The following is a 26,123-nucleotide window of genomic DNA, read 5'->3' as shown; positions in this document are numbered from 1 at the left end:
TATATATATATATATATATATATATAAATTTTACACTTTTTTACACAAAATTACACTTTGTAGCCTATTATTTTAGAAGATAAAAGGAACGTTTCATTCCAAAATCGGGCTGTAATATAATGAGCTATGCTATTGCCTATTGATAAGGGACGCATACAGAAAACTCTTTACAATTGTAATGAAAGTGAAATGTTGGTGTTGGTGTTTCATCAATGGTTGTCCTACTGGCTCTGGGCTAGAATATAGCCTACTAAACGATAGCCTCTGTGTATGTGTGTGTGAATGCAATGGACAGAGTGTACCCTTCTCGGGTGGTTTGTGTGAATGAATGCGAGTGTAGAGGAGGAGCCAGATGGACCTCTTCCGCGTTTTACTGGAGTTGTGTTCTCATTACTCAGGAGACTACTTTGTCCTCGCACGTGTAGGTCTACGTTTCTATGTCTACCCCCCTCCCCGCCTTAGAAAAGAGAGAGGAGGAAAAAATAAAGTAAATTATACAACAATACCCCGCCTCTTCTCCCCTACAGTAGACTACTTCTACAACATCTAAGCTACACTACCACTTCCTCATGTTCTGCGGCGCCGGGCTCCTACTGACCGGCTCCAGCCATGTCCGTAGAGAATTCAGCGGCCGGCGGCAATGACTGGACCGCGGACAAACGAACAGGTACCAGTAGACCTACTTGTACCGTGTTCAAGACAACTCGGAAAGTCGTTCGGAAACTCGTAAGATGAGCTCCACGTTTCCCATTTGGAATGTATCAGAATCAACCAATAGGAACCTCTAAGCAAAAATCGTACCCATATTTTCACTCGGAGGTTCTGATCTTTCCGAGTTGTCTTGAAAGCATCACGTGTGAGTTCTAGTCTATGAGGTAATAATAGCCTATTGCAGTCGATGCTATGTGCCGGGAGGAATTGAGGGGAGCTGTTTCCATGTCTTTCGCTTTGAAAACAATTGTGGTTCTACCCAAAAATGTAGGTCAGTAGATCACTGGAGCAAACGCACACTCGAGGAAGTCCTGGGATGCGCTCGTGAGAGTTTAATAATTTGGGGCATATTTGTGGCATTCTACCATTTAATTTAACAGGTATGAGTTGGCGTGCTTTTATTAGAATTTGTGCATGGTGGAATTGTGTTTATGGTAAACCTGGTGTAAAACCATGCAGCTGCCTTTTCATAGGCGGTCAACAGATCTTCTGTTCATCCCTTTGGTATTTTGTAGGCTATTATGCAGGCTATTATAAAATAAGATAATCAATTAAAATGGCACCAATCACGCATTTTATGCATGGATTATGCTTGTACCATATCTTGTTCAGTCGGACGTATAGCCTAAACTGTATTTTAAATATGTGTGTTGGGTAGCCTAGCCTACATGTTTTCATAGTTGTGAGTATCTTGATAGTATAATTAGAATCTATCGCGGCAAGTTTGTACTTTTGGCGACGAGAATTTCCCATGTCTAAAGCATTCTGATGCATTGCCACATGTTTCGTAGACTGATCCCCATAACCCCATTGTGATTTTGGGATGCATGGTAAAATGTTAAAGAATATTACCAAGAAGTGGGTTATGAAACAGTTTCCAAATTCTCAAGGTGGGTGGGTGGATTTATTGGAATGCAGAATGGGACATTTTTAGTTCTCGAATGTGCATGCTAGGCTAATATACAATTTACATTTTCGTCATTTAGCAGACTCTCTTATCTAGAGCGACTTACAAATTGGTGCATGCACCTTATGATAGCCACCATATATATATATATATATATATATTTGGGGGGGGGGTGGGGGGGGAGGGAGGGTAGAAGGATTACTTTGATCCTATCCCAGGTATTCCTTAAAGAGGTGGGGTTTCAAGTGTCTCCGGAAGGTGGTGAGTGACTCCTCTGTCCTGGCGTCGTGAGGGAGCTTGTTCCACCATTGGGGTGCCAGAGCAGCGAACAGTTTTGACTGGGCTGAGCGGGAACTGTGCTTCCGCAGAGGTAGGGGTGCCAGCAGGCCAGCGGTGGATGAACGCAATGCCCTTGTTTGGGTGTAGGGACTGATCAGAGCCTGAAGGTACGGTGGAGCCGTTCCCCTCACAGCTCCGTAAGCAAGCACCATGGTCTTGTAGCAGATGCGGGCTTCAACTGGAAGCCAGTGGAGTGTGCGGAGGAGCGGGGTGACATGAGAGAACTTGGGAAGGTTGAACACCAGACAGGCTGCAGCGTTCTGGATGAGTTGTAGGGGTTTAATGGCACAGGCAGGGAGCACAGCCAACAGCGAGTTGCTGTAATCCAGACGGGAGATGACAAGTGCCTGGATTAGGACCTGTGCCGCTTCCTGTGTAAGGCAGGGTCGTACTCTGCGAATGTTGTAGAGCATGAACCTACAGGATCGGGTCACCGCTTTGATGTTAGCGGAGAACGACAGGGTGTTGTCCAGGGTCACGCCAAAGTTCTTTGCACTCTGGGAGGAGGACACAACGGAGTTGTCAACTGTGATGGCGAGATCATAGAGCGGGCAGTCCTTCCCCGGGAGGAAGAGCAGCTCCGTCTTGCCGAGGTTCAGCTTGAGGTGGTGATCCGTCATCCACACTGATATGTCTGCCAGACATGCAGAGATGCGATCCACCACCTGGTTATCAGAAGGGGGAAAGGAGATGATTAATTGTGTGTCGTCTGCGTAGCAATGATAGGAGAGACCATGTGAGGATATGACAGAGCCAAGTGACTTGGTGTATAGAGAGAATAGGAGAGGGCCTAGAACTGAGCCCTGGGGGACACCAGTGGTGAGAGCACGTGGTGCTGAGACAGATTCTCGCCACGCCACCTGGTAGGAGCGACCTGTGAGGTAGGACGCAATCCAAGAGTGAGCCGCGCCGAAGATGCCCAACTCGGAGAGGGTGGAGAGGAGGATCTGATGGTTCACAGTATCAAAGACAGCAGATAGGTCTAGAAGGATGAGAGCAGAGGAGAGCAAGTTAGCTTTAGCAGTGCGGAGAGCCTCCGTGACACAGAGAAGAGCAGTCTCAGTTGAATGACCAGTCTTGAAACCTGACTGGTTTGGATCAAGAAGGTCATTCTGAGAGAGATAGCAAGAGAGTTGGCTAAAGATGGCACGCTCAAGAATTTTGGAGAGAAAAGAAAGAAGGGGTACTGGTCTGTAGTTGTTGACATCGGAGGGATCGAGTGTTGTTTTTTTGAGAAGCGGTGCAACTCTCGCTCTCTTGAAGACGGAAGGGACATAGCCAGTGGTCAAGGATGAGTTGATGAGCAAGGTGAGGTAAGGGAGAAGGTCTCCGGAAATGGTCTGGAGAAGAGAGAAGGGGATAGGGTCAAGCGGGCAGGTTGTTGGGCAGCCGGCCGTCACAAGTCGCAAGATTTCATCTGGAGAGAGAGGGGAGAAAGAAGTCAAAGCATAGGGTAGGGCAGTGTGAGCAGGACCAGCGGTGTCATTTGACTTAATAAATGAGGATCGGATGTCGTCAACCTTCTTTTCAAAATGGTTGACGAAGTCATCCACAGAGAGGGAGGAGGGAGGGGGAGGAGGAGGAGGATTCAGCAGGGAGGAGAAGGTGGCAAAGAGCTTCCTAGGGTTAGAGGCAGAGGCTTGAAATTTAGAGTGGTATAAAGTGGCTTTAGCAGCAGAAACAGAGGAAGAAAATGTAGAGAGGAGGTAGTGAAAAGATGACAGGTCGGCAGGGAGTCTAGTTTTCCTCCATTTCCGCTCGGCTGCCCGGAGCCCTGTTCTGTGAGCTTGCAATGAGTCGTCAAGCCACGGAGCAGAAGTGGAGGACCGAGCCGGCCGGGAGGATAGGGGACATAGAGAGTCAAAAGATGCAGAAAGGGAGGAGAGGAGGGTTGAGGAGGCAGAATCAGGAGATTGGAGGGAGAAGGATTGAGCAGAGGGAAGAGATGATAGGATGGAAGAGGAGAGAGTAGCGGGAGAGAGAGAGCGAAGGTCGCGACGGCGCATTACCATCTGAGTAGGGGCAGAGTGAGTAGTGTTGGAGGAGAGCGAGAGAGAAAAGGATGCAAAGTAGTGGTTGGAGACTTGGCGGGGAGTTGCAGTGAGATTAGTAGAAGAACAGCATTTAGTAAAGATGAGGTCAAGCGTATTGCCTGCCTTGTGAGTAGGGGGAGACGGTGAGAGGGTGAGGTCAAAAGAGGAGAAGAGTGGAAAGAAGGAGGCAGAGAGAAATTAGTCAAAGGTAGACGTTGGGAGGTTAAAGTCACCCAGAACTGTGAGGGGTGAGCCATCCTCAGGAAAGGAACTTATCAAGGCGTCAAGCTCATTGATGAACTCTCCAAGGGAACCTGGAGGGCGATAAATGATAAGGATGTTAAGCTTGAATGGGCTAGTGACTGTGACAGCATGGAATTCAAATGAGGAGATAGACAGATGGGTCAGGGGAGAAAGAGAGAATGTCCACTTGGGAGAGATGAGGATTCCTGTGCCACCGTCCCGCTGACCAATGTTTCCAGGAATAGACTTAACTTAGTTTATTCAGCTAGCTAACTTGGTACAGTATCCGACCAGGGCACCGTATCCTATGACGCCATAGCTAACTAGCATGCTAGCATCCAATAACACACGGTTTAGCATCAATACTTGGTTACAACAAACTACCAATGGATCATTCATGTCCGTGTCTAGTTCCTTTCATAACGCAGAAGTAATTAAAAGTTGGCTAGCTAGCACAAAGTCAGTCATGCTAGCTACACAAGTGGACTACACATCTCGAATGTTCAGAAAGTGAAACTTACGTTGCAAAGTTCTCATTGACTAAAATGATACAGTACTGCTAGCTGGTAATGTTGGCTAGCTAGCAGTGGCTGCGGTGTTGACTGTTTGAAAATGTAGCTGGCTAGCTAACCTCGATATTTTCTTTATACTACACCTTTGTCTTTGATACCAAGACAACTATGTAGCTAGCTAACTTTACACTAATCAAATCGTTCCGTTGAAATGTATTTAGTTGCTACAGTACTGCTAGCTGGATAGTTGGCCAGCTAGCAGTGGCTGTGGTGTTGCTACCCGCTAGCTAGCTAGCTTTAATGGTCCAGGTAGTGGGTTAGCTAGCTAGCCTCGTGCTTCACCGGGCTCAGCCGAATACACTACAATACTTACCTACAATAACTACCTACAATAACTACCTGGATAAACTACCTACAATACCTACCTACAATCTAAATGCATGGTTTAAGCTTTACTCGACACATATAATGAAGAAGGCAAGCTTACCTCCCCGCTTAGAGGAACACAACCTCACCCCATCGCTCCTCACACCACTATGCATTAAGCATGCATGCTTAATAACACAATTTCCCATTTGGAATTTGTCCATAACATCCAATAACGGACGTGTTATGAATTTAGTTGAATATGGTCACCGAGGACGCTCCTTTGAAAATAATACCTATTCGCAGCATTAAACATTTGTAAAAAATGTATAGGCCTGCCTGACACATTTTAATTGAGCCTATGCTACTTCAAGTAGGCTAGGCTAGCTGCGCTTTGGCCAATATTACCTTACAACTTGTTTAGGCTAATTAGGCCTATGTGTTCAGTTATTTTGTAAAACACCATAGCCTATAACTTGATATAACTCTTCAAAGCAAGCTGCACGTGAACGTTTGGACGCTTATTCAAGAGGTAGGCTGTAGGTCAATCAAGCTGCAACACTTGGGAGTTTTTCTTCTTGCCACTCGTCTTTACGCATTAACATCACACACCAATAACATGTCCTGGGTTGGCTTATATATGACTATAGTTTCAAGTTAACAATATGAAATGCAAAAGGACTATCAGCAAATATGGTGTGAATTTCATTTATCAACATCAACATTATCCTTGTTGGGAGACTACAAACAGTCTTGCTCTGGACTGTGGCCCATGTCAAATATGAGGCAAACATTTTGACATTAGTTGACGATTCTTAATGGTGTTGTAGGTTTATCACTCAATTGCTGTAACAGTATTTATTTATTCCTGACCTTAATAATTATTGAAAAAACTTAAAGTACTACCAGACCTAAAGGTGTTCTAGGATAACAAACTGGAATCGATAAAGAGGATGGACAGAGAAAATAATGTATTACATCGCACTCAGTCAGGCAACCAATTGTTAAAACCATGTTGCCAACAACAAACTGTACTTCACCTGAATAGGATAGATTTCCCCATTACAAGATGTAATCCCTCTGTATTGTATATTGAATAAACCAAATGTATTCAGCTGTCAGGCCTCTTTCTTAATATTGTATCAGATACGTATCTCATCTCACGTATGCATGTGTTCAACCTGATATCGCCTGGCCCCTAGTATTATTCAAAACCAGTGCAGAGGTTTGTAGGTGGGTGGTGGTGGGGGCGAATCCTGTGGGAGTGGGAGGGGAATGGTCCTCAGGTGAACTAGTCAGATTGGCCAATGTGACAGGTGTAGAATTGCCTCACTGTTGCCTTTCTTTTGTTGGCTTAAAAGACAGCCAAAGGATTGGATTTATTTTCTGATAATAAAAACAAGCTTCCTTAAATGAAGTGAAGTGTAAAGCTCAGATTCCTCTGAAAGAAAATGTGCAAACACAAGGAGGTATGATTAGCCATTAATGATTAACCCATAATTCATTCTAGGCTTTTACATGAATATGTTTGTGGAGGACAACTTCACTGGAACCTCCCTTTTTCCATGAGGGGGAGATGAGAATAAAGTGCATATTGGAAACCTGGACACCAATAGACACCCGATAAGCTAGTTATCATTTTCTACAAGTATAATATGGAATTTGAACGGAGAAGGATGTGTGTAATGTAAACAAGGGTACTTACACTAATTACTAGTTTATCAGGTGGCAAACTACATACGTTTTTTCAGTGAATATAATAGGGAATCTGAACTCGGTTACTCACCACTCACCAATACTGCCTTACCTAGATACTGCCATGACTTCATACTGCCATAACTAGATATGGCCATAACTTCATACTGCCATACAGTGGTGGGAAAAGTACCCAACTTCATACTTGAGTAAAAGTAAAGATACCTTAGAAAATTATTTAAGTAAAAGTCACCCATTAAAATACTACTTGAGTAAAAGTCTAAAAGTATTTGTTTTTAAATATACTTAAGTATCAAAGGTAAAAGTGTAAATCAATTCACATTCCTCATATTAAGCAAACCAGACGGCACGATTTTCTTGTTGTTTTAAATAGAAATAGTCAAGTAAAGTACAGATACCCCCAAAAAACTACTTAAGTAGCACTTTAAAGTATTTTTACTTAAGTACTTTACGCCACTGCTGCCATAACTATATACTGCCATAACGTCATACTGCCTTATCTAGATACTGCCATAACTATATACAGTGGGGGAAAAAAGTATTTAGTCAGCCACCAATTGTGCAAGTTCTCCCACTTAAAAAGATGAGAGAGGCCTGTAATTTTCATCATAGGTACACGTCAACTATGACAGACAAAATGAGATTTTTTTCTCTCCAGAAAATCACATTGTAGGATTTTTCATGAATTTATTTGCAAATTATGGTGGAAAATAAGTATTTGGTCAATAACAAAAGTTTCTCAATACTTTGTTATATACCCTTTGTTGGCAATGACACAGGTCAAACGTTTTCTGTAAGTCTTCACAAGGTTTTCACACACTGTTGCTGGTATTTTGGCTCATTCCTCCATGCAGATCTCCTCTAGAGCAGGGATGTTTTGGGGCTGTCGCTGGGCAACACGGACATTCAACTCCCTCCAAAGATTTTCTATGGGGTTGAGTTCTGGAGACTGGCTAGGCCACTCCAGGACCTTGAAATGCTTCTTACGAAGCCACTCCTTCGTTGCCCGGGCGGTGTGTTTGGGATCATTGTCATGCTGAAAGACCCAGCCACGTTTCATCTTCAATGCCCTTGCTGATGGAAGGAGGTTTTCACTCAAAATCTCACGATACATGGCCCCATTCATTCTTTCCTTTACACGGATCAGTCGTCCTGGTCCCTTTGCAGAAAAACAGCCCCAAAGCATGATGTTTCCACCCCCATGCTTCACAGTAGGTATGGTGTTCTTTGGATGCAACTCAGCATTCTTTGTCCTCCAAACACGACGAGTTGAGTTTTTACCAAAAAGTTATATTTTGGTTTCATCTGTCCATATGACATTCTCCCAATCCTCTTCTGGATCATCCAAATGCACTCTAGCAAACTTCAGACGGGCCTGGACATGTACTGGCTTAAGCAGGGGGACACGTCTGCACTGCAGGATTTGAGTCCCTGGCGGCGTAGTGTGTTACTGATGGTAGGCTTTGTTACTTTGGTCCCAGCTCACTAGGTCCCCCCGTGTGGTTCTGGGATTTTTGCTCACCGTTCTTGTGATCATTTTGACCCCACGGGGTGAGATCTTGCGTGGAGCCCCAGATCGAGGGAGATTATCAGTGGTCTTGTATGTCTTCCATTTCCTAATAATTGCTCCCACAGTTGATTTCTTCAAACCAAGCTGCTTACCTATTGCAGATTCAGTCTTCCCAGCCTGGTGCAGGTCTACAATTTTGTTTCTGGTGTCCTTTGACAGCTCTTTGGTCTTGGCCATAGTGGAGTTTGGAGTGTGACTGTTTGAGGTTGTGGACAGGTGTCTTTTATACTGATAACAAGTTCAAACAGGTGCCATTAATACAGGTAACGAGTGGAGGACAGAGGAGCCTCTTAAAGAAGAAGTTACAGGTCTGTGAGAGCCAGAAATCTTGCTTGTTTGTAGGTGACCAAATACTTATTTTCCACCATAATTTGCAAATAAATTCATTAAAAATCCTACAATGTGATTTTCTGGAATTTCTTTTCTCAATTTGTCTGTCATAGTTGACGTGTACCTATGATGAAAATTACAGGCCTCTCTCATCTTTTTAAGTGGGAGAACTTGCACAATTGGTGGCTGACTAAATACTTTTTTCCCCCACTGTATTGCCATGATGTCATACTGCTGTGCTGTCTAATCAACTTTTCGACATTCATGTTCTAGTTTTACCATAGACCCTATCGACACAATGGCTTTATAACACTCCCAAACATAGAGGTGTAGTGAGTTCTTGTGTGAGAGCGACGGGTCAGTAGTGAGGGATAGGGGAGGGTGATTATGGGGCACCAGCACCTGTAGCACCAGCCACAGGAAGCTCATCTGATGAGGGAGAGTCCTTTTGAGGGTCTGGTTATATTGGCTGTGACTGCCAGGGTCTTCATCATTATCAGCTGAAGACCTGGACCAATGGAGTAGTGCGATCCTCACCACATTAATCCAGCCAGGAGAGAGCATCATCCATGGAAGGTTCAGTGGCTGCACTATCAAGCTCCAATGCAGAGGCTTCTCACTCCGTCACACAGGCCTCACTCGCCATACAGTCATCTCTTAGGAAGCCAGGACCAGAAGTGTAATCTTGTGTCGCATTCAAGGTGATTCAATTGACCTGGTGTCTGCACCACCCACTCATGTCCTGCACAACCAGGGATCTTGTTAATGTCTGGTTCCCAGTTGTCAGTGAGTTTGCGTTTCCTTCTGCATCTCCTATTAGCCACAAGAATTGGATCAACATTTAAGAAGAATACTTTACAGTCAATTTTTTCTTTCAGAAAACAGAAATGAGTTCCAATCCCCCTGAGACACACACACTCTAAGGGGTCGGAAGCACACTGAGAATTTAAGGGTTAACTGCCTTGCTCAAAGGCACAACGGCAGGAGATGACATGGAGAGAGGCTGGCCTAGCCAGGAAATGACTGCTGCGTATTTACCAGGGGTTGCTCTGGTCCCCCTGATGAACTTTGATCCGAAGTGGGTCAACCAAACGGATGTGTAGCACAGCCATTTCCCTACATAACTACCTAATTGTATTTGATATGACATTGTCTTCCCCTTTAGTTAGTTACTGCAAAATAGGGATCTCCACTCTTCCCTTTACAATTGTGTTGGATTTTATGAAATGTATTATGTTGTTCTAATTTATATCACTTTTCAATTAATACATGTTAGTGTGTACCAAAGCATTCTTCTAAATTTACCTCAACCCTGAGCTACTCTCTGTCTTAGTGTCACGCCCTGACCTATAGAACTCTTGTTTGTTGAGTCAGGGTGTGGAAATCTATGTTATATTTTCTATGTTTATGTTCTAGGTGTTGTATTTCTATGTCTGGCCGGGTATGATTCCCAATCAGAGGCAGCTGTCGCTCATTGTCTCTGATTGGGGATCATACTTAGGTAGCCCATTGCCTACTGTGTATTGTGGGATCTTGTTCCTGTTAGGCTGGTATGTGTATAGCCTTTTGGACTTCACGTTACGTTGTTTCTTGTTTTGTTGAATGTTTATTTAGTTAATAAACATGTACGCTTTTCACGCTGCACCTTGGTCCGACCCGTCTCTCAACATTCGTGACACTTAGTCAAACATCCAAAAGCCACAATGTTTCTACTTTGATTGGGCAACAAACTTTGTCAGATTTGTCTGAACTATTTTCATGAAAATTGAAAAATAAATAAATGGAGATTAAAATAAAGTAATAACTGGCTAACCCTACATGATGGTACAACTACAGAATTAGCTAAATTATTAAAATTACTACCATTTCTCTACCTGTGGAATATTTCCACCTGTTTTGATTTTATGCTACTACAGTTTCTCAATGCTTGGTGAGATGCCTGCAGGAAAAGGAAGAGCGGGAGGGCAGGGGTGGAGTATTTTGTGCATTCCACCTCTGTCAGAAATGACCCCCAAATTCCTAGAAATAGCCTAGGTTAGTTGATTATTCATTATTTGTAAGCATTAAAAGCATTAGAATCCCAAAATATCTTCCCCCTTTTTCAACAATATTTCAAATAAAATGTCAACTCTTAAAGTATAATGGGAGTCATGTGCAGGAAGTAGGTCAATGTTACAGCATTTATATAAGCAGTGAGGTAAGGCGATAGCAGAAACCATCACGTGCCACATGCTGGGGGGAAACTGGGAGAAAGCCAGTGGTTAGACGCCCTCTCATGGTGACTTGTACTAGGGACATGGAAACTCATCACGTGCTGCGTGACAGCCGGGAGAAACTGTCTGAGCCAGAGGTTGGTGTCTGCTAGGCTGATTTAGGTTGATGAGTTCATTCACCTCACCTGCCAGGCTTATAGCTTTCAAGATGATCAGTTACAAGCTGGAAGGTCATTTCCAGTTAGCTGAACTTAAAACTGATTTACACTGAGGAACATTTGTCAATAGGCATACAATGGAGAGTTTATTTATAGTCCTCTCAAGTGGATGTTAGTTAGTGCATACACACTTATCATGTGACTGATCAACACAATAACATTTATATTTATAAGATGTTTTAAAATTATTTATCTTTTGAAACTTTTTACACAATATTGAGTTACACTCCCAGGCACCTTGTAATTATACAAGGTTCCAACCATATGTATGGGTTGCTTGAAGTCAACATCCATTGAGTTGGTATTTGTGCCATCTTCTGGGCAAAGCAAGTAGCTGCAAGCATCCATTCATTATTTTCTCAGTCCTCAGTTGAGTGTTTCAATTGAGGATCGGGGATATGTGAATGTCTTTTATGGAGGTTGTCAAAATTGGCAAATATAAAAATCAGAGGAATTCAACAAAACACCAACCCATTTTGTCTCTAGGTCCTCGAGTGGCGCAGTGGTCTAAGGCACTGCATCGCAGTGCTAGCTGTGTCACTAGAGATCCTGGTTCGAATCCAGGCTCTGTCGTAGCTGGCCGCGACCAGGAGACCCATGGGGTGGCGCACAATTGGCCCAGCGTTGTCCAGGGTAGGGGAGGGAATGGCCGGCAGGGATGTAGCTCAGTTGGTAGAGCATGGTGTTTGCAACGCCAGGGTTGTGGGTTCGATTCCCACGGGGGTATAAAAAATAATGTATGCACTAACTGTAAGTCGCTCTGGATAAGAGCGTCTGCTAAATGACTAAAAATGTAAATGTCTCCGTAAGGGTGTCAGTGCTACAATAATGCATCGATTTGACCGTGGAGGAATTACAAATGATGAGAAATCAAAACTAATGTGTCAGTTTTGTATGGTTCTTGTGCCTGTGGTTTAGGACCTTTACCCATAGGAGAAAACAATAGCCTTCCTGTCTCTCGGCCTGACGTCATAACCCCACGCCTGGCAGGAGCCATGCCTCATGTCATAACCCCACACCTGGCAGGAGCCATGCCAATCCAAGAGCTGCCTAGGAAACGGAAGGGGGATCTAGACAACAGGTAAGAGCAGAGAGACCTCACCTATCATAAAGTAGCATAAAAAGAACAACATTCTTATTTTTGTCTCTTACCCGGTGGACTTATATTTTGTGTTCTCTATGTCTTGCAGGGAAAATGGTGATGCTCAAATGGAGGAGGAACAGAGCAGGTATTTGAATTCTTTAGAAATTCTTTTTTATCTTGGCAAGATCTCTCAGGGCCAGGCCAGGTGATTAAATTAATCATTTTAAATAATCATATATATTTCCCATTCCAATTTAGATCGGAAGACGATGATCAGCAGGTCAAAATGAAATGCTTCAGGTAAGAGCCTGGGCGTACATATTCATTTGGTATATTGAAAGGGAGTTAAAGGCCCAATGCAACCGTTTTTATCACAATATCAAATCCTTTCTGGGTAACAATTCAGTACCTTACTGTGATTGTTTTCAATCAATATGGTAAAAAAGAAACAAAAATAGCTTCTTAGCAAGAGCAGTTTCTCAAGCAAGAATTTTGCTAGGACTGTCTGGGAGTTGTCTGAGTGGGGAGGGGAAAACCAGCCGGTATTGGCAGAGCGGTTTGGAACTCTCTTTCTTATTGGTCTATCAACTAATTTACCAACAGGCAGGCCAAAACTCCATCCCACCAAAACAGGCTGAAATTTCAGGCGGTCATTTCAAACAGATCTTACACTAAAAAGGCATTATCATAATTTTCACAATTTCACAGTATTATTCCAACCTTTGGTGTGGAAATATATATAAAACACAGGAAAATCACATTTCTGGCTGCACTGGCCCTTTAAAGTATGCTTTAGGCCTATCCTCTCAAGTTCAGTAAAAAACAAGAGGATACTTTAATATTATAAATGACCTAATACTACACTCGGGTGTGTTTTTTGTGTGATTATTGGCACTCTATGAAGCTGGTGGTACGATGCGAGCGACCACATCACCATAACGCCAATAATAACAATAACACACACCCTCTCATGTGTTGTTGTTTTAATAAATGATATCATGCTGACTTGATAGCAACAAGCTTCACCTTGCCTCAGCCCGTAGTGAGATATGTGTGTGAGAGAGAAATATGTGTATTTGTGCCCTCACTCACAGGGAGCCACACAGCCAAATTGAAAAGCGGAGGAGGGACAAAATGAACACCCTTATCGACGAGTTGTCAGGGATAATTCCCTCCTGTAACCCCATGGCCAGAAAGCTTGACAAACTCACGGTGCTGCGAATGGCTGTGCAGCACCTCAAAGCCCTGAAAGGTAGGCCTCATTATCCCAAAACTGCCCCTACAACACGGTACCACACCAGGCAATCTGTGCAGCACCACACATCTCTTTAAGGTAGATCTCATAAAGCTACACTAATGCAGTTAGTCTTGGACACATGGTGGCTGCAAAATACACAGCTGTGCACAAATAGCTTGGTTCATTGCTGATAATATATATATATATATATATTTAATATTTATATATATATATATATTTAATATTTATATTTAATATTTATATATATTTTTAACTCAAGTTGTGGTATAAATGTCAAGCTCCTAAGGGACAGGTACAACACAGACTAACAGCTCAGTGCTGTGTTCGTCTCCTCAGCAGGTGCCAGCAGCTCCTTTACTGACGTTAACTACAAACGCAAGCCTTCGTTTCTGCCTCAGGATGATCTCAAGCACCTGGTGCTCACGGTAGGCCGCCCTTCAATCTGTCTCAATCTCTTTCTCAATCAACCAAGAGCAATCCCATTTGGTATTGTGGCAGCAGTCACAACAGTGGGGTAGGATTATGTAGTATGTCGATTTACAGTTTTTGTGTGTTGGGTCTACTAGGCTCCAAAAATAGCTGAGAATCTTGGTATTAATATGGGAAATATAATATCTACAATTGTGTGGTTTTTACTTTAAAAGTGCCGCATTTTATCCAAAGTTATGAGAGACTGGTGGACATGTTTGTCACGGTTTCGGCCGAGACTGCTCCTCCTCCTAGTTCGGGCAGGCTTCGGCGTTCGCCGTCCCCGGAGTACTAGCTGCCACCGCTCTATGTTTCGTCGTTTGATTGCTTTTGTCTGTCTGTTACACCTGTGTCCATTTGTGTGTTGATTACGTGTCTTATAAGTTCCTTGTTTTGCACTAGTATGATTGTGTGTTGTTATGACTGCCACTGTGTCGGAGCTACGTGTTTGCACCCTGTTTGTTTTGTGTTTAGTGTTTACGCGTGTGCGTAATTTTCCCTCGCCTCTTGGTGTATGTCGAGGTCGGGGTTTTCTCGTAAGCATTAGACTATTAAAGTCTGTTGGACTTAACCTCTGTGTCCTGCGCCTGACTCCTCCACCACATCCACATCGGTTCTAGTGACAATGTTTCTCCTTTAGACTTTAAGTCTACACTTTATTTTAAGGACAGTACCTCAGGCATACCCTCTGGGTTTGCTACAGTATTTTTTAAATTCAGTTGTTAACTCATTTCACTCTGGGAAATCCCTGTTAAGAACAGGATGTGTCAACGGCTCCAGTTCTTTCCCCTCGCTTGGAGTGTTCTGTTGTATAACCTTTGCCAGCTCTGATCTCCCACAAGTGTGCATGTTTGTCACACACAGTCTGCCATTTTGGAGTAAACAGAGGGAGTGGATACACACTGATGGTTTCAAAATACTGTAGCAGTGTCAGTGTTTTCATGGATTGAAATATATTGAGGTCGTGCCGTGTCTCTTTTTCCCAGGCTGCAGATGGGTTCCTGTTCGTGGTGAGTTGCGACAGGGGGAAGATCCTCTTTACCTCAGAATCCGTCTCCAAGTTCCTCAACTACAGTCGGGTCAGTGAACTGGTTATACTTAACCCTCCCGTTGTCCTAGGGTCAAAATGACCCGCCACTGTGTTGAACCAACTTTATTAAATGTTTATATTTTTGGGATCATTTGTGAGAAGGAGGCAGTGAGACTTTAAAGAAAGTATCACTGCCTCCTTCTCACAAATGATCCAAAAAATATAAAAATTAAATAAAGTTGGTTCAACACAGTGGCGGGTCATTTTGACCCTAGGACAAGGGGAGGGTTAAGCAATAAGGCCCGAGGGGGTGTGGTATATGGCCAATATACCACGGCTAAGGACTGTTCTTAGGCACAACACAACGCGGATAATTACTAAATTGAGCTAATTATTGAGGTCACTATCACTCAATCCTATTTAGGAAGAGTCCATTACTTAACAGTGCTATCCCATTCATTTAGTTCCATGGTTCGGTTTTCTTTGGCCATTTGTAACAGGCAGCCCATGCCCCTACCACTCCCATTGATTTTTAGCTAGCGGTGGCTAAAGTTATCTGAAGTTTGTAGTGGCTGTCTAAAGAAAACCGAGCCATGGATTATATTTTCTCCTGGCCCATAGACTACTTACAGGGCGAGGAACTATCTAAGATTAAATTGTAAAATACTAAATTCCCCTTTAATACCTTGTAATTTCTGTACCTTAGTAAAGTTATACCTGAATCTGTTTCATGCTTTATATTGTGGAGGTGATGCTTGAAGTGAAGACCGGAGGTTTAACCAGAAAGTTCCGGTGGTTCTGAAGTGGGGATCTGAATCAGTTGTTTCCCCTAGTTCAGAAGTATAGTTGGCTAGCTAGCTAGCTCACACAAGATTTGGTTCCGGGTTCTGAGATGAATAGTTTGGTTCTGATAATTAAAGTGCTGTTTTTGTTTACAGTTGGAACTAATTGGACAGAGTCTTTTTGATTATGTCCACCCAAAGGACATTAGTAAAGTGAAAGAGCAGCTGTCAGCCTCAGGATTATACCCTCGCGAACGGCTCATAGATGCCAAAAGTAAGTCTGCAAAGACTTTATTTAAATGTATCTGTTGCTGGGATTTTCCTATTTTATTTCTCTCTGTGTTTTGTTTTGTTTGTGTCTTGTTGAAATTCAGTTTAAGCTATCTCACTATAACGGTATTACTTTAAAGAAAGCTACAGCTGTTATTTCAGTTCTATTAGCACAGGGGAAAGAGCAGAGAGCCTGGGTTCTGTTTGTTGTTGCTTTACTGGTTTCCACTTTGACCTCGTTCTCTTTTGAGGTCACAGATTTGTACTTTTTATGTTCCGTCTTCAATGTTACGTTGTGTTTAAAAATATTTATTATAAATATAATGTGATGTTGTTGGATCATAGGCTCTCCCGGTTCTTTAGCAGGGTTACAGGTCCAGGACCTTCCTGTGGGAGCAGTTCAACTGTGTACAGGGGCACGGCGCTCCTTCTTCTGCCGCATGAAGCACAGCAGAACAGTTATGAAGACAGAAGACAAAACCATCCAGCCCAGCAGCTCCAAGAAAAAGGGTGAGAGAGCCATGCAGATAGAACTTTCACTAAATACATCGTAAGAGCAGAGAGGAACGTGGTGGTCATCAACCCAGAAGCACAATGTATTTTTCTTGATTCCACCTCACTGAGGTAGTTGGTTAGCCCTGATAGGGCCATGATTGGAATTGCATGTGGGGGTTAAATGTAAACATGTGTTTTATGTGCACTGTCTACCCCTGTAGAGTCTCAACGATACTGCACTGTCCATTGCACTGGTTACATGCGGAGTTGGCCCTCCACCCAGCTGGATGCTGAGAGCGACGATAACGAGTCCTCCCATCTGTCCTGCCTGGTCGCTGTGTGCCGCATTCACCCTAACAATGCCTGTCAGCCCTCACGAGAGGTCAAGGTCAAACCCACCCAGTTTGTCACTCGCTTTTCAATTGACGGCAAGTTCACCTTCGTGGACCAACAGTAAGTGGTGTCTCTTACACAACCCTTTTTGCGATTTTCGCTCATTATTAAATATTCTTGGCAGGTGTTGGCATAATGTTGAACCAATACTGTTCATAAGGGGGCATTGTGGGCATAGCCTTCACCTGGTGAAAAACACTGGGAGGAAAATAAAACCGAATCTATACCCTGTGAAAGTAACCACACCTTTCGCTTTACTTCTGGATCAAGTCCGCTAATCTTTTGAACGGGCTTCACGGTTATATAATCAAATTCGAAATATATATATATATACAATTACATTCGCTTTTACAGAGTTTTTGCACTTAAGACCATTGCGCTATGTTTTTACCCATTGAAGACCATTCAAAAAACCTACAAAAGTTTTTAAAAAACTACAATGCTGAGGGGCAGTCACTTCCTGGTAACTTTCATAGCGTATTGTTCTCAGAGTTTTGTTCAGATTTGATCTCTTTCAGCTGAGTTGAGTATGTTTTGATACATACTGTAATGTTAGCCAAGGCTACGGTAAGTTAAAATGGCCTTGGCTAACATTACAGTTATACCCTGGGTAACCCAACCTGTGCTTGTATTAACAGCCAAAGAAAGAAACAAATAAAGAGAAAAGCAATGACGTTGGTTAAGGCAGGCCTGGCAGGCAGTCATCTTGGATAGGGTTTGCCATGGCACCCCCTACCATACCACAGTGGCTGTAAGTGTAATGGGGTTACCCCAAGTTTTCCAGCAACTGGTCTGAATGCATTCCAAATGAGACAATATACCCCTTGAAGAGATGACTGTACTGATTATTTCAAGAGATGGCAACAGTACATTACTAGTACTATTGGTTTGAAATATTGATAATAGCTTTGCTAACTAGTGAGTTGAAAAATGTTTACTTGGAACATTGTGTTGGAAATATTCTTTTTTTATATAGTAAGCATGTCAAGATAAATACGTTTTTACTTATCGGTTGTCAAATAGGCAGCTCCATTTCACAACAGGAGCCCTTTCACGTATGTGAATTTGTTATTGTGACCCAGGCTGTCCTAAAATTTTACACTGGTGGTGAGATCTTCTGACTAACAGCAGAGAGTGCATTGAACGCGTCAGTCCAATTTGATTTATGTTTACAGTATAATTCATATTATCTGTCAGTAGTTTTATTTTTGTTGCTTTTTAGTGAGATTCTTTCTACTTTGGCATTTGATCCCAATTCAGAGAACAACAACCCAGTTCACTTTACTGTGGTCAGATGTTTGACAACCATTCCATTTACTCATTTCCATAGAAACAGAAAGGCTGCATCATGTATATTGATGGTTATAGTTAGTATTTATTGTGCCATTCTGAAATGATGTACATAGTTAGAGCTGGTAAGTGGACAGAAGATATCAACCTGGTACTGTAGTTGGTTTATAGAGAATAACAGCCTCCTTGTCTCTGTCCTTCAGAGCCACTACTGTTCTGGGCTACTTGCCACAGGAACTACTGGGGACGTCGTGTTATGAGTACTTCCACCAGGACGACCTGCAACAACTTGCAGAGACACACAGGAAAGGTAATGGAGAATAGTTTGGTTGTCTTTGGTATCTACTTATAGGTGAGAACCAAATGTTCTCCAAATGTGCAGGTTGCTCAAACAGATATGAAAGATATTTCGGTTGCAGATATTGACCAGGTTCTTACTTATGTTGCATGGTAAAATGGTAATTACTATGGCTGTGGCGGTCATGACATTTTGTCAGCCGGTGATGGTCAAGCAAATAACTGCAGGTCTCACAGTAATTGACCGTTAATTAACATAAACATTTGTATCATCTCCTGGCTTCCACACATAGCCTGCAAGCCACTGATGCAGACCTTTGGAACATCTACATTTAAAAAAGTCTAATAAATCCATTATTTATTTAAGACAGGTCTAAAGAAACATTTTATAAGAAAATGTAGCCCATTTCAGAAGAACAGAATATCATACACTGAGTTGTCCTTACAAGCATTTCGCTACACCTGCAATAACATCTGCTAAATATGTGTATGTGACCAATACAATTTGATTTGATGTTAGGTCCTGATCTGGCTATGCCATATGGCTGTAGGCTACACTAGTTCATTTAGCAGACAAGATTTGCTTAGAATTCCGTGTCATTATTTTATATAATTTTATAGTATGAAGAATACAATTGAACGTAGCTGAATAAAATATAAATAATATCTTCTCCAAACGATTTGAGGGAGTGCACACATGCGGCTATTCTGTGTTGAGAGGTTAACAAAGAAACAGGTACTCCTATATGCTTAATTTAGAGTTATTTATGTAACTTTAGTTGTGATACAAATGTTGGGTTATATGTTTTGATTTTTTTATATATTCTAAGGCTGTACACACTTCATCAGTCTCTCATTCACAATTTGACAAGCACTTGATAATGCCTCGAATTTCCTGGCTGCATCCCCTTTGTGTGGCTGTAATGCCCCCTAAAAAAATCCTTGCCTTTTTCGGCCAGTGGCCATTGTGCCCTTGGGTTGAATTTAATAATTATAATTCCCTTCTCCCGGCTGCGTGCTGAAGCACCTCTCACTCACATGGAAGCACCTCTCACTCACATGGCTCTCTGTCATGTGATCGTGTCTTTCTCACAGGCTACAAGTGGTCCTCTGTAGCTCAGCTGGTAGAGCACGGCGCTTGTAACGCCAAGGTAGTGGGTTCGATCCCCGGGACCACCCATAGACAAAAAATAAAATAAAATGTATGCACGCATGACTGTAAGTCGCTTTGGATAAAAGCGTCTGCTAAATGGCATATTATTATTATTATTATTATAAGACAGACACATTGGGGACGCAACTGCTTGTGTCTTTATCCAATTTCGAGGCGCATATTGGAGATATTGGAAGAACTGTCCACTTTTCATCAGCCAACCAGATGAGTAGGCCTAACGAACAGCAAAAGCACTAGCCTATGTCAGTCTACTATCCCCCATAGTACAAAAGTTGAGCTATTCTATTCTGTGAGAGAAATAAATATTCCAAACATAGTCTGGGACATTTGTGGGATGCGATAGATCCCAAATTAATACAACCACTTGCATCAAAAAAACTGTTTTAAGCAAGGCGCCTGATGCAACAGATGAGAACATTTAGCTTAAAATGCTGATAAAGTATTATTTTCTTCACATTATAAGTGCAGCAATGTGCACACGGCAGTAGGCTATAAGCGCAAATGTTCCATTAGCAGGAAAACACCATTCTAAAAAGTGACCACAAATGCGATTATGCATGTAATACTTTTTATTATAAAGGTGCATTTTTATGGTGGAAATTATCTTCCCCAAACTTGAAACTCACGCGCTGCGTATGTATGCCAGTTAGGCTCTATACCCGTTGTAAAGCGGATTAATGTGCTTCATTTTAAGAAGTTATTTGGCCACTTTAGTTGTGATACAAACCTTATCAAAACATTTAGGCCTATGGGCTAGGCTACATGAGGTGTGGGACTATGATTTGAAAAAGTTGCAAAAAAAACATGCGCTGTTTCTTGCCTTAAACTGGTCATCATTCACAAGTGATAGGCTAATATTTTCACCCATCACACTATTCTTGATTTAATCTTGTCTTTACATATATAAAATAATATATGTGTGAAATTTGTTATGATTTAGAATGGACCATTATCATGCACCTGTTTCGAAACAGGGGCAGCGGAAAAAAATACATGTAATCTATGCACTTAAATAGCGAATGGAGGACGCTTTTCCTGTGGTTCATTTTCATGCCAGCCAGGTAGGCTATACTCCTGTTGTAAAGAGAAGCAATGTGCTTAATATTAGAAAGCTGAGAAATAACTATAGTAGGCCTAGCCTATAGAAAGCTGATGGGTTCCTCCTCTTTTTAGTAGAGGCCATCACTCTGTGTGATTAGATTTTCGATGACGTTTGCATTGATGTCAGAGTGATTAGAGGGACAATGGAGTGCTGAGTACCAGGCAGTTAGCAAGTTTGGTAGGCTACTAATGACCATCAGCAGCATCAGAGCTTGGAGAGGCCTAATTACCGTGACTAAACGGCACGTGGAATTTGACTGCCTTCATGATTCGTGACCGCCGGTGTGGCGGTAATACGGTCACCGTAACAGCCCTAGTAATTACACCATAATAACCAATGCTTACTTTTTTTTTTATTGCGGGGCACATTGCAGTGACATAAATGGCGTTTTATGTCTCAACAGTTCTCCGCAGTAAAGAGAAGATTGAGACCAGCTGCTACAAGTTCAAAACAAAACATGGCTCCTTTGTCATGCTTCAAAGTCAGTGGTTTAGTTTTATAAACCCATGGACCAAAGAAGTGGAGTTTATTGTGTCAACCAACCAAGTTTTGTGAGTGCCTTTTCACATTAGGTCTAGATTGTGGGTTGAACGATCTATAATGATATTCAGTAAAATACATTTAATTTAATAATCTGCTTCGAATCAAGACACAAGTTCAGTCAAAATTGTCCCATTTTGGTCCCAAAATGTAGCTGTTGTTCGAGAGTCCTCTGTGTTATACTAATGACATCATACAAGGGATGTACAATAATTTGTCGTCTGTTCCCTCTCCACACACAGGGGACCCGGTCACACAGAAGCTGAACAGCCGAGCAGCTCCAAGCTGTTGGAGGGTAAGGAAAGGAATATTTGTCCTGGTCATTTTGGATATAACTCAGTTTGGATGTGTGGACCGACCTCAGCTCACTGTCCTGACCCCTCCCTCTGTTACAGAAGATGGCAAACGTACCATACTTATCCCTGGCATCTCCAGTGGCATGGCCACTATGATCTACGCTGGTAGCATAGGGACCCAGATAGCAAACGAGCTCTTGGACTCCAACAGGTGTGTTCCATGTATTATGGCATTGTTTTACAATGCAATAAATGTACCGATCTTGGATGTTAATTGGTCTCCACGTAGGCAACAGCATGACCCATAATTCTGTGGTGGCAATGGTTTGATTATTAAAACCATTTTCACTGAAGGTTTCTGTCAGAGCTTTCTTTGGCAACCAGGAGGAAGCTGGTACTTGTACAGTCAGCTTACATCGTTTTTTTGTTTTATTGGCCCATGACCTTGAACATTTTGTTACATTAGTTCTGCTTTCTTTCACTGCCAAAATGTCACTGTTTCATAGACGATGTCTCTGTGTCTGTGCAGGGTCAACTGTTCTCCATCCAGTGGAAACTCCAGTCCCTTCTGTCCACCTCAGGACAGGTCTCCAAAGGTCTCCTCTCATGCCAATGTGAGTCACCTTACCTACCTCCCCTCTCATCCTACAGTGTCTTTAGGACCCTAGGTAGTAGTTGCATGTTGACTATAAAACTTTAAAAAACACTTTTTCAAAACTATTTTCATTACGGCATAAAGGGAGAGAGTATGGTGTTTTTTTACATGCATAACCACTGGAGGTCTCCCTATGAACACATGCCTTGCGTAGATTAAACACTTTTAAGCTGAATGTAATGTTTTGATGTACTTTAACTTACCAATTACCAGGGTAAATATTACCCCTCATATTAGGTGCGCTTGAAAAGTTTTGTAAATGGAACTTTGTATCAAAAAATCTAGAGGAAAAACTGTTCTGTATTATTATGTACCCACTTGTCCTCTTGCAGATGCCAAATGAGGAGGTGACTGACTCAGATACAGTGAGCAAGTCTGGATCAGAGTCTGCTTCAAAGGGGGCCACATACGCTGGCAGCGACACACATATGGACACAGGTAGTTACCATTCAAAGCATATACAAAGTAAACTTAAAAGCAATGCATTTACATGATCTTTAATTTACCTAGACTGTTATCAATCAGACAATTTTAAGTGTATATTTGGGTTACTTAGTTATACTTAGAGTTATACTTTGTTAGCATACGACTGACATAACTTTGAGTATTGGTTGATTTTGATGACAGCCCGTTCTCCTCCCCCAGGAGAGAGCTCCCAGATGGACCTGGACAGCATGGTGGGACCAGGCCTCGGTACTCTGAGCAATGATGAGGCTGCCATGGCCGTCATCATGAGCCTGCTGGAGACTGATGCCAACCTGGGGGACGCAGTAGACTTTGACAACATGCACTGGTCTCACTAGCAGAGATTCAAATGCCATCAATTCAGGAGAAGAATTGAGATTCCAATTCAAGAATTGAAAAATGATATTTATTCTTAGGTACATTACTTCATTTATTTATTTAAGCATTTTCAAAGAGGATTTCATTGAATTTCTGAATTGGGATTTCAATTCACTCCCAGAATTGAAATGGAATTGACCCCCAACACCATCAGTCCTAAACTCTGTAGTTTATGGTTAGACAAGCTCCATCCAGGGACTATATTTTTGTGTGCTCCGCTATCAAGGAAACAGATTTATGTGCTTCTGAGGGACTTCTACGGCTCGGCTCTCTGTTCATGTTTCAGGAAGAGATATCCAGCCTGGGCTAAAACCAGCAAACTCTTTGGTGGCTTACACAGCTGTTTCAATTTTGGTGTGGATTTTTTTGATCAATTTTTCAATGTAACTGAATGTGTACTAAAACCACCCTAGTTTGCCTATATCTGGGGAGTCACAGATCGATAGTAGTTTGGTACTCTTGGGGTTCCCGCCGGTGTGAAATTGATCAACTCAAATTCAAGGGAGTAGACGGCGGCATATGTTAATCCATTTCAAAGTATATGAACTCTGAACACTGATCACTTGTGTGAATAACTTCAAATGAACCATTGCAGCTGTGTCTTCACTCAAATTGTCATCGTCTATTATTACAAAGTTAGATTGTATATTGTTCTGTCTTTTTGCTCTGCATTGTAGGCTTTTGTATAGGTGAATCAATATTGCTGCCATGTCTATTGCATAGACAGCAGCATAACTTTTTCTGAAGTCACACAGAGGTAGAGCTGCTTCTCTTGAAATGTTTTTATTTACACTGAAACAGAACACCCTGAAGGTGCACCTGCAGGGATGTAATGGAGGCTAAATGCACAAACACCTTTTTATTGTGCGAAAAGCATTTACGCATTTATTACGCAACGTCTGCGTTGTTAGCAATAGCGTATGCATTGCCTATCCTAGAGGACCACAATGGAAATAAGCTCTCAGGCTTTATTGTGTTTTGTCCTCAATGGTTTTAAATGTAATTTATAATGATACATTTAAATACTCACTGCCCGTCATCACGACCAGCGTTCAGCGCTTACCCACTTTAATCCTTTAACCCCTACATCTTAGTGTGTTTGAAATGTGGAGATGTGAAACTAATCCAGACAAGGAAAACTGCTTGCAAACAACCTTTTGATCCTCGCTTTAGCAAACTATTGTGAAAGCCTCTTTAGAACCAATCTCAATACCATGTCTGCTTTTGCTATGAACAGAGCATTACTTTCTCTCTGTGTGAAGTTTGCACAGTCTCTTGCTGGAATTCAATCTAAATGCACTGTACATTTAGTTCTGCAATTGTGATTACCACTTGAGGGACAAAAAGGAGAAATATCAGTGAATCCGTAAAGACTTGAATTGTAATGCCTGTGTGCACTCCTGCAGTGTTGATTTTAATTAAATGTTTTGGGTGAGGGAAGATCATGGCTTCATGTGCATAGAATCAAGTAATCTGGTACAGAAAAGCAAATTAATAGGCTGCATGTCAAACTTTGATATTCTTTGGCTCTGACCAATGCATCCACGCAATACAATTAAACATTAAAAACAAATCTGAACCCATTAAGTTGAATATGAAACGTATGTTTTTATCTTGAAAGTTTGTCAACGTCATTTATAGGCATGACTTAAATATTGAAAATCTGGAAACTGCATTTCAACTCTGAATTTGAATATTAAAAATATATGTACAGTGAGGGAAAAAAGTATTTGATCCCCTGCTGATTTTGTACGTTTGCCCACTGACAAAGAAATGATCAGTCTATAATTTTAATGGTAGGTTTATTTGAACAGTGAGAGACAGAATAACAACAACAAAATCCAGAAAAACGCATGTCAAAAATTTTATAAATTGATTTGCATTTTAATTAGGGAAATAAGTATTTGACCCCTCTGCAAAACATGACTTAGTACTTGGTGACAAAACCCTTGTTGGCAATCACAGAGGTCAGACGTTTCTTGTAGTTGGCCACCAGGTTTGCACACATCTCAGGAGGGATTTTGTCCCACTCCTCTTTGCAGATCTTCTCCAAGTCATTAACGTTTCAAGGTTGACGTTTGGCAACTCGAACCTTCAGCTCCCTCCACAGATTTTCTATGGGATTAAGGTCTGGAGACAGGCTAGGCCACTCCAGGACCTTAATGTGCTCTTCTTGAGCCACTCCTTTGTTGCCTTGGCCGTGTGTTTTGGGTCATTGTCATGCTGGAATACCCATCCACGACCCATTTTCAATGCCCTGGCTGAGGGAAGGAGGTTCTCACCCAATATTTGACGGTACATGGCCCCATCCATCGTCCCTTTGATGTGGTGAAGTTGTCCTGTCCCCTTAGCAGAAAAACACCCCCAAAGCATAATGTTTCCACCTCCATGTTTGATGGTGGGGATGGTGTTCTTGGGGTCATAGGCAGCATTCCTCCTCCTCCAAACACGGCGAGTTGAGTTGATGCTAAAGAGCTCAATTTTGGTCTCATTTGACCACAACACTTTCACCCAGTTCTCCTCTGAATCATTCAGATGTTCATTGGTGTGTTACCAATTGTTTTCTTGGTGACTATGGTTCCAGCTGCCTTGAGATCATTGACAAGATCCTCCCATGTAGTTCTGGGCTGATTCCTCACCGTTCTCATGATCATTGCAACTCCACGAGGTGAGTTCTTGCGTGGAGCCCCAGGCCGAGGGAGATTGACAGTACTTTTGTGTTTCTTCCATTTGCGAATAATTGCACCAACTGTTGTCACCTTCTCACCAAGCTGCTTGGCGATGGTCTTATAGCCCATTCCAGCCTTGTGTAGGTCTACAATCTTGTCCCTGACATCCTTGGAGAGCTCTTTGGTCTTGGCCATGATGGAGAGTTTAGAATCTGATTGATTGATTGCTTCTGTGGACAGGTGTCTTTTATACAGGTAACAAACTGAGATTAGGGGCACTCCCTTTAAAAGTGTGCTCCTAATCTCAGCTCGTTACCTG

The 26,123-nt window shown here is 42.3% G+C and overlaps 1 protein-coding gene across 5 annotated transcripts; it reads left to right on the top strand.

The window, feature by feature from the left end:
• The first annotated feature begins 405 nt into the window (after positions 1 to 405).
• Positions 406 to 24,722, top strand: LOC311140835 (basic helix-loop-helix ARNT-like protein 2). 5 transcript variants are annotated; one of them, XM_084176090.1, is made up of 18 exons: positions 406 to 421; positions 528 to 667; positions 12,077 to 12,239; positions 12,349 to 12,387; positions 12,501 to 12,542; positions 13,337 to 13,494; positions 13,837 to 13,925; positions 14,955 to 15,047; positions 15,937 to 16,054; positions 16,414 to 16,560; positions 16,767 to 16,998; positions 18,432 to 18,538; positions 21,205 to 21,352; positions 21,584 to 21,636; positions 21,737 to 21,848; positions 22,167 to 22,251; positions 22,625 to 22,730; positions 22,938 to 24,722. In XM_084176090.1, the coding sequence occupies exons 2-18, from the start codon at positions 610 to 612 to the stop codon at positions 23,093 to 23,095; spliced, it is 1,908 nt and encodes a 635-aa protein (XP_084032216.1). In that variant the 5' UTR covers positions 406 to 421; positions 528 to 609; the 3' UTR covers positions 23,096 to 24,722. The 5 variants fall into 5 exon arrangements, with proteins under 5 accessions (XP_084032216.1, XP_084032217.1, XP_084032218.1 ...); XM_084176091.1 differs by having other exon boundaries at positions 412 to 667; positions 13,840 to 13,925; XM_084176092.1 differs by having other exon boundaries at positions 412 to 667; positions 16,417 to 16,560.
• Positions 24,723 to 26,123: the final 1,401 nt, after the last annotated feature.

Source organism: Coregonus lavaretus (genome assembly GCF_964263955.1).
Source record: "Coregonus lavaretus genome assembly, chromosome: 13".
NCBI lineage: Eukaryota > Metazoa > Chordata > Actinopteri > Salmoniformes > Salmonidae > Coregonus > Coregonus lavaretus.
Note: the sequence above shows the minus strand (reverse complement) of the source record. Positions and strands in the feature narration are given on the sequence as shown.